This window comes from Magallana gigas, chromosome 7, assembly GCF_963853765.1.
Source record: "Magallana gigas chromosome 7, xbMagGiga1.1, whole genome shotgun sequence".
In the NCBI taxonomy this organism is placed as follows: Eukaryota; Metazoa; Mollusca; class Bivalvia; order Ostreida; family Ostreidae; genus Magallana; species Magallana gigas.
Genome location: NC_088859.1, coordinates 13,655,831 through 13,667,665, shown reverse-complemented (window position 1 = coordinate 13,667,665; position 11,835 = coordinate 13,655,831). Strand labels below are relative to the sequence as shown.

The 11,835-nt window shown below is 35.7% G+C and overlaps 2 protein-coding genes across 3 annotated transcripts; one reads left to right on the top strand and one right to left on the bottom strand.

Moving 5' to 3' along the window:
• Window positions 1–811: 811 nt before the first annotated feature.
• Window positions 812–5,920, bottom strand: LOC117684619 (zinc finger protein 678). Of its 2 annotated transcripts, none has more exons than XM_034457422.2 (2): window positions 5,820–5,920; window positions 812–3,357 (listed from the first exon to the last, which is right to left on the bottom strand). In XM_034457422.2, exon 2 carries the CDS (start codon window positions 3,276–3,278, stop codon window positions 1,212–1,214), a length of 2,067 nt encoding a protein of 688 aa, XP_034313313.2. In that variant the 5' UTR covers window positions 3,279–3,357; window positions 5,820–5,920; the 3' UTR covers window positions 812–1,211. The 2 variants fall into 2 exon arrangements, with proteins under 2 accessions (XP_034313313.2, XP_065922661.1); XM_066066589.1 differs by having other exon boundaries at window positions 5,828–5,920.
• Window positions 5,921–6,977: 1,057 nt separating this feature from the next.
• LOC105328337 (neurocalcin homolog) lies at window positions 6,978–8,552 on the top strand. Its single transcript, XM_011429148.4, has 2 exons — window positions 6,978–7,556; window positions 7,974–8,552. Exons 1-2 carry the CDS (start codon window positions 7,179–7,181, stop codon window positions 8,181–8,183), a joined length of 588 nt encoding a protein of 195 aa, XP_011427450.3. The 5' UTR covers window positions 6,978–7,178; the 3' UTR covers window positions 8,184–8,552.
• Window positions 8,553–11,835: the final 3,283 nt, after the last annotated feature.

Below are 11,835 nucleotides of genomic sequence, written 5' to 3'. Positions count from 1 at the left end.
ATACCTAAGCACATTTGTTTAGCATTAGATGCCATATAATAAAATCACTCAATGCTTTGCATGTATGAAATTGAATGTTTTATCACATGCATATCAATAATACGCTGACTACATACCTGCATACATTAACACTCTTCATTGATAATAGACAGAAATTTATCAAAAATACAATTAACTTGACATAAATGTTAAAGATTCATAAAAACTAAAACAAGGTGTACATCCTCTATCTCTGAAAATTTCAGTCTGATTAAAATCAAACCTTCCACTAGCTCCTTTATTTTGATGGTCGACCATCAAAATAAAGGAGCTAGTGGAAGGTTTGATTTTAATCAGACTGTGAAAATTTTAGATTTACTAACATTTAACAACCAATAATTTTTTCAAGGAAATCAAAATTCTAGAGGATTACATATATTAAGCCATTATAAGTTTTTACTACAGTTTACCACTATTTTAGTGTTTGTCTTTTTTTCAATAAGATAAGAAAATGTTGGCATGAGATTCATCTATAAAAATAATTCTAGTGGTAATAATGAATTATTTTTTATATTTGATTCTAGCATATAGCCCTTTACTACCAATGCATGTTTTTTAAACATGTAACATGTTTGCACCACTTTTGAAATAATTCAGCACTTTTCTACAAAAACTTTTGACTATAAGCACATTTAATTCAATACACTGTAATGTAAAATTTCATAAACATATGAAAAAAACTAAAACTATAAAATTACTTCACACAAGTTACACTAGATGGCTTATCAGGTGAAACTCAGTATCAACTGATTTAAAATGCCATTTCCTTCTTACCGGGTAATTTTCTGACCATTAAATAGTGTTGAAGACAAAAAGGAATTTTCTGTAAACTGCAGCAGTAATGTAACAGGTTACTACATGAATCATGGTATAAAATATGTATTAAGGATGAATGTGAAAAACTACAATGTTTCACAACCTTCTAAAAATTAAGGTGAAATGATCCTCTTAAAAGAGTGATAACTCCTAATTGGAAAATAACTATCTATTTTACAAAGATTTCAAGATAAAAAAAATTATTTCTTTCAAATTAAACTTTGCATTTTAAATGCAATTTTATATTCCTTAAGAAAAAAGATGAACATTGTGGAATTATGGAGGATAATTGCACCTTAAGTTTTGAATTTTCACAAGTATGGAATTGACATGAGGTAAAAAAAACCCATAAGGTTTCAGGCTTTCTCTACACCAACAGGAAATGTTGCGGAGGTTTCAGGAGGTTCATTTACAACATCTGCAATGTCTTCTTCATCCAAATCCTCGTCTTCATCTGACTCAACTGGAATTGAAGGAAACAGACTTTTGTCTGATAAGTTTATACCCGGATGCAGCGTTTTCAAATGCCGCTTCAGACTGGAGCTTTGGTTGAAAGTTTTACCACAAATCATGCACTTGAATGGGAGATCTCCAGTGTGGATTCTCATATGTTGCCACATTCTAGTTTCCTCTGAAAAAGACTTGTCACAGGACTCACACTTGAATTTCAACTTGCTTGAATGAGTTTTCTGGTGGCTTTTGTAGTTTTTGGGGTCTGTAAAGGTTTTATCACAGATGTCACACCTGAATGGCCTTTCACCTGTGTGATGTCGTAGATGAATTTTCAAACTCTCATTGTGATTAAATGCCTTGTCACACAAGGAACATTTATATGGTTTCTCTCCAGTGTGAATCCGGATATGTCTTTTCAAACTTGACCTTTCATTGAAAGTCTTTTCACAAATGTCACACTTGTACGGCCGTATATCTGTGTGGATGCGGACATGAATTTTTAAGTGGTGTAGCTCTTTGAATGCTTTTTCACAAACTTCACACTTGTATGGTCTCTCATCTGTATGAATACGCATGTGATTTTTCAGAGTCTGCTGACGAATGAATGCTTTTTTACACACTCCACATGTGTAAGGTTTAACATCGGAATGAATTCTGAGATGGGTCCTTAGATTATGAGGTTCATTGAAAGTTTTTCCACAAACATCACAAATATAAATATAGGGCCTTTCTTTTGCATGGATTCGGGTATGTCTTTTAAGACTGGAACTTTCATTGAAGGCTCGGCCACAGACATCACATTTGTAAGGTCTGACATTGGTGTGGATTCTAGCATGAGTTTTCAGATGATGAGGTAGATTAAAAGTCTTTCCACAGACATCACACTTGTGAGGTCTTTCACCAGTATGTACACTGATGTGTCTCTTAAGTAACAAAGTACTACTGAAAGCTTTGTCACAATAGTCACATTGAAGTGGGTTTTCACTTTCACTTTTGACCATTTCTGATCCATCTTCCATGGCCGACTGATTTGAATAATCATCATTGTCTTGATTTACTGGAATGTTTTGATAAAATTCATCAGGTCCATCTTCATGAACAGATGATTTTTCCTTCATTTTGCTGTAGAAATAAGATTCTATAAAGCTCTGTTGGTCTGGAGTGGTCTCAAATGTCTTTCCATTGAAAATGTAATTATAACCCTCCTCATCCTTATGCAGCATATAGTGCTCTGCCAAGTCAATGTGTCTGCTAAATGATGCAAAACAAACCTCACAATTGAAATTATCATCCTTGTCAAAGAGTGAATCCTCTGCTATGTCTTGACTATCTTCACTATATGCTAGGTTGACAGGGTTCCTGGCCTTTCTTCTCTTCTTTGGTTGAGTCTCCCTCCTGGTATCTTCACTCCCTGATCCATCTTTGCTGTGTACGTCATCAGACTTTTCCTTGTCCACTGTTTCCTTACTTTTCAGGATGTCACTCACAATCATATTTATGGTCCTCTTTTTGCTACTTGTCTCTATTGCTGGCTCTCTGTCATTGTTTATAGTTTTTTGAAACTGAGTAGCAGAGGTATTTTCTGCTTCATCTTGACACTCTTTATCTTTTTCACTTCCCCACATATTGCTTTGGCGATCATCAATAGCATTGACTCGACTAACAGGAGTCTGCTGTTTTCCATGTTTTTCACTGTCATTTTCCTGTTCATTTGAGGTAGTGGTGTTGTCTGTAGGGGTTTGTCTGATTTCAAAAGCTGAGGAATCTCCAAACTCAACTTGCATAAAATGCTCAGACCGTTTCTTATTGTAAGAAGATTTTTCTCCCTTTTTTTGTCCAATGGAAAGATTAACATCTTGTCTGTCTTTGTGACCATATTTACTATCTAAACTACTGTTATTACAAACATGATCAAGTGTTAGGTTGCCATCTTTCCCCAAATCTTCTTTTGGTTCCTCTGTATTTTCCATGTCTCTTTTATGGCACAACTCTTTTCCCTCTTCCCTTTCAAATGACTATATTTTCAGCTGTTTGCCATCCTTTTCAAATCTACAACACAAAACACAATTGAAATTTTGCACAAGTATATTCTACTTTTGTTTTGTTTCACTTTTATACATTATAGTAAAATAAAATCATATAAAATATGACACAGCTGTTTTTGCTTAAATAATGCCATCCTTAAAAAAATTGTTTGTTTGGAATTGCCAACTTGGGGTTTTCAGACCCAGGAGGGAGGGAAATTCTTTTTTTTCAAATTAAAAGTTTGCTTCATTGCTTTGTTTTCATTTGAAACAAAACTTTGCAAAATCTTATTGAACTATAAAATTTTCCTCGCTAATGGTGGGGCCTATAATTCCAGACAAAAGCTGAACAAATTTATGTCAACCTACTCAACTAAGCACCATTTTTAGGACCCACAAGAATATTAGCGAGCGCAGCCAGCTCTACCAGCAAGGCATGTGTGAATAGAAAATTCGGACTGAATACACAATCATTCAATGGATTTTTTGGGCGTCAGTTACTTGGACCAGTAATGCCCTGTTTTTATCGGACCAGCAGTTCCCTGTAAATATGGTTTTCCATTTCATGCTCTTACGAGAACAAGCAAGATAAAAATAAATAAAGACTATGTATATGCATTATGACTACACTACTGACACAATGTAAAATTAACAGAGTTATCGCCATTTAACCTCTGTATTCCAACAGAATTGAGTGTCGTCACAATGGTTTTCTTGCACATTGATCAGTCTGATTTTTTTGGCGTCAGTAAATTTCGACCAATAATGCAATTCATGCATTGCAAATGGCGCTCTCACGTTGTCATGAGATTCAAAGTAAAACTTTTGAGAAGCATATACATTGTGTAATTTCAAGAACGTCATGCTTTTTAGGTAAATAAAACAGCATATAACGCGTATATTTAATTATCAGTGGCATTTTTAAAGGACTATACAACACTAAACAAACGTGAACTCTGACGTCACAATCACGAAAATAAGGGGAAATAACTCTAAATGTATTTACTGTAAATTGAATAACTGAAATATGAAATCTTCTCAAAATCTTGCAAAAGCTAAGGAATAAGGGCATTTCTTCAGAAATATGAAACTGTTTAACTTGCACTCATTAGAATGCTCACATTTAATAGATTTTAAGAAGGATCCGGTGATTTTCGCAAATTTCGGGTATTCTTGACCCTTGATTCTCGGGGATGGGGGGTTTTTGACATACAACACTTTAAAAACTAAAATGCCAAAGTGAACAGAAGGAAAAAAGTCTGCACATTACATGTACATTTAAATCTTAATTATTCAACGAAATTGTATCCTAGATTAATATTATAGATAATATAATACTGTGACGGTCAGACCGGTTCGAATACCGGCGCCAGATAGCTCAGTTGGTAGAGCACCTGACTAGAGATTCAGGGGGCCCGGGTTCTAAACCCGGTCTGGTCCGTCATTATTTCTCCCATCCCGTTACATTTGGTGCCGTGACCAACCCCTGGAACTGACAGGTGAACTCCTGCCAGGGGAAGAGACTGGGGTGATCTTCAGGGAAGAAGATCATTCAAGGGGGAGGAATGTGACGGTCAGACCGGTTTGAATACCGGCGCCAGATAGCTCAGTTGGTAGAGCACCTGACTAGAGATTCAGGGGGCCCGGGTTCGAAATCCGGTCTAGTCCGTCATTATTTCTCCCATCCCGTTACAATACATATTGTTATACTTTCATGTTAAATACTGAAATCTGATTGGTTAAGACGCAGTTCATAATCCTTTCTATTACCCTCAGCGTTAGCAACGCACTTAGCAACGGTTAACATTAAAAAATGTTACATGCGCGAAAATTATGCGCGTACGGTTCGCTGTAGAATTCACGTTATTCCTATATAAAAGCAGTAAAATTTTCTTAAAAATAAAGACATTCAGTATAACAAAATAAATAGTGCCTGTTTGGGAGGATAACAGTTGAAATTGACACCCCTCGAAAACCATTGTCAACCTCCGCTTCGCGTCGGTTGACAATGGTTTTCTCGGGGTGTCAATTTCAACTGTTACCCTCCCAAACAGGCACTATTTATATAATATCATACATAAATAAAAACTGGAAGTATTGCTTAGATATGCTGTAGCGTAAAAATCATGAATAATGAAAATTAGGAAAATATATTGTATTCAGATTCATTTACTTTTTTGGCATCATTTAGTAAAACCATACTAAAAAATAATTTATTGTTATGATACCTATACACATATTAAATCATAAGCTGCGCTCGCCCCAACAGTCGCACCGTAAAACATATTATATTGAATTCCCAGAAAACATTGCTTAGCCAGTGTTTTACTTTGGAAACGCTGAGCGGTCATTGTAGTCTTTTGTATAGCCATATGTTACAGTGTTCATCTCTCAGGGAATTTCAAACAAACACCTAAATATATGAACATTGGACCGATTTGACTAAAACTGTTAGAATGCATCGTGAACATAAACATTAAAGTATACCTATATACCCATGTCGAGCCGAGAGTAGATGCTTTTTGTCAGTTTCTCGCGTATGATTGATGTGCTTTGTCCACAGCAGCTCAAGTAGGAAATTACATAGAGCATGTAAAGTATGGAACGAAAACGACGGCGATCGTGTTTCCGAATTACCTGATTTGCAAAAAATGCTCTTTAGCATATAAGAATGGAATGATTCTACACATATCGTCCTTTGTGTGCACATATTGTCATTAGACTTAATAAAATTATTGTTCGCTGCTCCATTGAAGTTACTATAATAACCATGATAGCATATTACATAACTTAACATTACACTTTCTGATCAAAAGCACGAACTTTCGATCGGGTTTTTTTCTTCAAAAATTAATATTATATAACATGAAACATAAAATTTGCGGTAAATATTGTAAGTAAAAAGGTCAATAATTCAGAAGTTTTCAAAATTTAAGATTCTATCTTTTATCCGGACCCAAATAATATGGACGCTATTTTAGTGTGAACCAATTTTTTAAGATGACGTGAAATATTCTATCATTTGTGATTCATCAGTAATTCAGAATTACCTGAAAAATGGAGCATCGCTATATTTATTAGCTAATGCGTACAATCCACTTCATGCTTTCTGATATTTGTCAAACCTTAAAAACAAATAAAACCAAATATCTACACAATCTTGTTCAATTCTTTTGGATGGGGTGGGTGGGGGGTGGTTGGTTAACATGAAGCTGAAAAAAAAATATAGTTCAATACTTCATTGATTATTTTTTATTTGGATAATTTGTCAAAGGTGATATTGTTCAACGGCTCCTCTTCATTCACATTTAATTATTGACTTTACTTTCCCCTTTTTGCGACCAGATATTAATTAATACCCTTTAATTAACAATCGCGATGCTGTCATTGATTTCACACATCAACAAAAAAGTAAAATCGATGTAACGAATGATATATTAGTAAACGAATGTATCAGTTTATTGATTTTAATCAGATCACATAATTATCAGATTATCAATTTCAATACTACGCCACAAATCCCAGAACCAATTTACAGTGTCAAATACCCATAAATCCATGTGCACTACTAGACCCGGCCATTAGCACTATCAAGTTATTGCAATCGTGCTTTTATACATTTATATATTATTTGTGATTTAAATGCCATCCCTTTAGACCATTGGTGAATATATTCTGCGTTGTTGTATACGTATAGCGGCGTATGCGTGGTAAATTTTTTTTTATACCAGGTATGTAAACAATTCATCTATACAAGATCAATAAAATATCATCGTTCGGCGCAGATCAGTGATTAGATTGGTTTCATAAAGTGGAAAACAGGACCGAGTCAAGCAAGGAAAAAAGATGGGGAAACAGAACAGCAAATTACAACCAGGAACCATCGAAGAGCTAAGCAAGCAAACGGAGTTCTCCGAGGAAGAGATTCGGCAATGGTACAAGGACTTTGTTCATGATTTCCCGAAAGGCTACGTGAAGCTGGATGAATTTGAGCGGATGTACGAGGGATTTTTTCCCAATGGAGACGCTTCCAAGTTCGCCAGACACGTCTTCCATGCGTTTGATGTGGACGGGGACGGCCACATTGATTTTCGGGAGTTTGTTTGCGGTCTGAACGCAACCTTACGGGGAAGCATAGAGCAGAAGCTGCAGTGGGCATTCAGGGTGTACGATATTCACGAGGACGGCTATATTTCCAAGGAAGAAATGAAGGACATTATTTCTGTAAGTTCATTGCCCCATACCACAACAATAGCCACTTTTGTAAGGAACGTTTTGAGTATTTAAAGACCCGTGTTGAACCGTTGCTTGCATACACAGTAATCCTCTTATGTCTTAATTGTGTTTGTTAATTATTAGTTTTTTAATTTATGTTTTCAATGTTTTGAAATGAGAACAAAACTTTCTTTGTTTAATGAGCAAATCAATAATATGCTATAAATGATATATTTGCACCAGAACGTTCTTAGGTGAACAAATTTTGATGGTATCCATCTCGCGAGCAGAATACTGCAGACGAGATTTCTAATTTTTAAATTCTATTTAAGTTATTAAAACATCAAATGAAAATTGGTTTAGCTTCCGATTCAATATAAATAAAATAAGATAACTTATAATTATCAAGAAATGTTTACATTTCAGGCTATTCATAAAGTCACGGGCAGCAAGAGGGACACCGGAAGCGAGATGACACTACGGCAGGAAATCGAGGAAGTGTTTCAGAGAATGGACAAGAATGCCGACCAAAGAATCTCTCTCAGAGAATTCTTAGAGAGTGCAGCAAAAGACCCAGGCTTGGTCAAGCTGCTGGAACTTCACCAAACAACAGACACATGCCAGTCCACACAGTAGATATATGGGCAAAAGTCCATGTTTGCTGGCCTCATTAGCATCTACAACCCAGTACCATTACAAAACGATAGATGTTTGAGTAAAACCCGGAGGTGGAAAGCGGATTGGTACTATTTATTTGCTAACGAAGATCGAGGAATTTCAAACGGACATTACATGGTTCTAGTATACAATTTGTAATTTTGTGAAATACAAGACTTGATAGTGTCAGGGTGTCTTCAAATCCAGGCCATTAAAGACCCGCTATCCAGATTTCTATTTTTAAAAAAGTTGTTCTAGTCGCTTACTTTATTTGAAAAATCCAAAAGACACATCGTCATCAAATATGTGTTTTTTCTTGTCCTTTCAGAAATATACTTAATTAACAGATGTGTTCTCGTGGTTGTTGCAGACAGAATTATAAAAGCCGAGGCGTCTAATTGTAAAAGTTTAGTGTTCATCAAATCATCTATCGTATATTGTTCTTTGTACATGTCTTGGTAATTGTAGTCATTTACCGGTGTAATTTAAAACTGAAATGTATTGCATTTAATCAAGGTGTCAAATAAGTATCAATTCATAAAAAGACTGCGACTAATTTATGACCATTTATGAAAGTGGGCATATCAAAAGAAAGCCACACTGTACGCGCTAAAAACTCTACTTTCGCAAACTACACATTTAAATTGAAATTGATATATTTCTATTTTGAAAACACCTCTTTATGACAGAGGAGAGTTGATCCAAATGGGACAGCAACGTGAAACTGGGATGGATAGTCTTTTCCGAGGAAGGTGCGTACAACGTTAACACAATTCTCCTGTCTTATTACATGTATATGTATACCAGTCCAATATTTCGCTGACAATATGATTATTCAACAAACCTTCCTGTATTGAAACCTCACGTATTTATCTTTAATACAGTATATCAACTGATCTTATTTTCCAAATTCCTGTCATGTACAAACATACCAAACACCGATCTAAACTATGAAGAGAATATCCCCCCCAATAGTTGTTCAATCTCGATGTACAAATAAAATGTTTTAAGAACAGAAACACATGAAAACTAATTATTGTAGACAAATTATGACATCTATTTTATATCAAATTAACTTTCTGATGAACACCAATGAATTTATTGACCCTTGAAGTAATGTCCTAAATCAACTACAGCGTATGCTGATATTTTTTTCATCATCACATCTATACATAACTAAATCTACTATTAGTGGGTTTTTGTCATAAAAATATATGTGCTAGTCACAAACACTCTACAAAACTTGGTAAATACAACATTTTTCATTAAAGTCTATGACCAGAACTTTCTCCCCCGTAGGATGGAGGACGACATTGTACGCATCTCTAATACCGTCCAACTCTATGTCCCTGCTTTCGTTTCCTCCACATCTGATTTGTTTAAGCTTATTTGTTCTACAGCACATAAATACGTTATCATGCAAATCGAATGTCAGCCCGCGAAGACTGCCTTGAAATTCCTCACTATGGAAAATCTCTTTGTAATTTCGATCTACAACAACAACTCGCCCACCTCTAGTAAACGCATGAAAATCAGACTTCGATGACGAGGAAATAAACGGGACATCAGCACCTTTTTTCTCAAACAATGCACTGTGTTCTATAATAAAATCATGTGAACACACAAATGCGTTATCCCCATTTGCTGCGAATATAGTGGTCAGTCCACATGAAATTGCCTGCATGGGTTGTTTCAAAGAAATTGTTTGTAATTTTGTAAATGTAACCTTATCTCTAATATCAATCCAATAAAGGACGACAAAGTTTTTGAAAGACACGTAGACCTCATTCAAGCTCTCGTTTATCCTGGAGTGACACAGACCGTACGGTACGCTCGGACATTCTTCAGTGTGAATACATTTTCCGACAGGTTCGCTAATATCGAAAATTTTAAGTGAAGAGTTTTTTTGAAAGCTTAAAATGATGTTTGTGTCATGAACGAATAAACCATAATAAAACCTCTCTGGCGAACTGGTTATTTGGGATACTTGTTTGAAGGTAACTTTCATCCATTCCTTGTTGGACATTTCATGTTTCCTTCTCATCAAATCGCTGTAAGAGGCTTTTGAGACATAATGTTGAAGAGTCTCAACTGTTCCAGATGGGATTTTTGACAACTTTACGTCTTCAAACTTAATGTCGTTCAAAAGTACCTTAAGAAATCTAGTATCTATCTGTGTATACCCTTCAGAAAAATTCCATATATCTTGAGATTTTAAATAATTAATATGGTCCTCGATCCGTGCGAGCTGATTTTGTTTGGTGATAAACAGTTGTTTGAAAGAGCCATTCTTTAACACTGATTGCAAAAGAATTTTGGTTTCATGAACTGTGGTAAAAAACCGTTTCAATTCATCAGTTGCGACTTCTAAGTTTCCTACAGAATCTACATGGATCTGTTCAAATCGTTTGATCCATGCCGCGAATCCATCGTCAATCATTTTCTTTATCTCTTGAACTGCCTTTTCTGTGGTTGAACACATTTCTTGTTTCATTGAATTGAGGTCAGCAATTTTTGACTGATTTTTCAACTGCATGTTCTCATTACATTTCTGCAAGTCAGAGAATGATGAAATAATTTTGTGAACATCGTTTTGTTCTTTTTCCATTCTCATGTCCGCTATAACTTCTACTCCTTCACACAAAATATGGTGTTTAGCAAGACAAATACAACAACATAGCTTCTGGTGCAGATGACAAAACGCATCGATTGCCTTCCCTTTGTGTTCTGGACAGAGCTCTTCCACTTCGTACTCATTGTCAAAATCCTCATTATTCGCAATGTGTACAATTTTATGGTTTTGAAGAATAGGGACAAATTTATGCAAAGCCTTGCATTCGTCGCAGATGGTTGCCATGCATGGTTTACACCAATATTTGGCAGGAACGCTTTTTTCTTTTCCTTCGCAGAACTTGCACAATTGCTTGTCGGCATTCTTTGTATTCAGCCATATGCTTACAATGAGTTTGTTTTCTGGTAGGGAAGTTGCCCATTCTTCATCCGAAATGTCCTTCCTGGGAGCATCAATGCGTTTTCGACACACCGGACAGTTAATTGTCTTTGTATTCAATGTGTCATTACATGTTGCCGTACTCGATATATATGTTTGAATACACGATTCACAGAAAGTATGAAGACACGACAGGTACTTTGGATTCCTGACCTCTTCCAGACATATTGGACAGCGGAAGGTGTCACCTGCCGAACTGGTGGTAAGAGGAAGATTTCCAGTGGTAGCCATTTTAACTCAAATGTTATGTCATTCTACTTACTGCACTCGACTCGTGACCTGGTGATATCTAAAAGTATAGAATGCCATACCCGATATATTTGTGGGGCATAATGTGAGGCGCTGTTTTAGTATATTGTTGCCACCAGTTGCCCTTCCTGTTTTATCTCTTTAGTTTGTAAATACAGTATAAATTTACTCTTTAAAGAAAGGGGGAAATGATCAAAATAAGACACAGGTTTGGTCAAACCGCTCGCCATGAACACATATAGTAAATATTGTATAGGCTAGTGAAAATAAATTGCTAGTGAAAATACTACATAACCATCTGATACTACGTACCATTGCGAAACGAGAATTGTTTTGATACTTTTTTTAAGCTTGGAGCAATAAAACGGATTG

Bases quoted from the DNA above. Each gene is read 5' to 3' on its own strand.
- LOC117684619 (XM_034457422.2), bottom strand. From the start codon at position 3,278: ATGGAAAATACAGAGGAACCAAAAGAAGATTTGGGGAAAGATGGCAAC.
- LOC105328337 (XM_011429148.4), top strand. From the start codon at position 7,179: ATGGGGAAACAGAACAGCAAATTACAACCAGGAACCATCGAAGAGCTA. The intron at 7,557-7,973 runs GTAAGTTCATTG...TTTACATTTCAG, and splicing joins AAATGAAGGACATTATTTCT to GCTATTCATAAAGTCACGGG.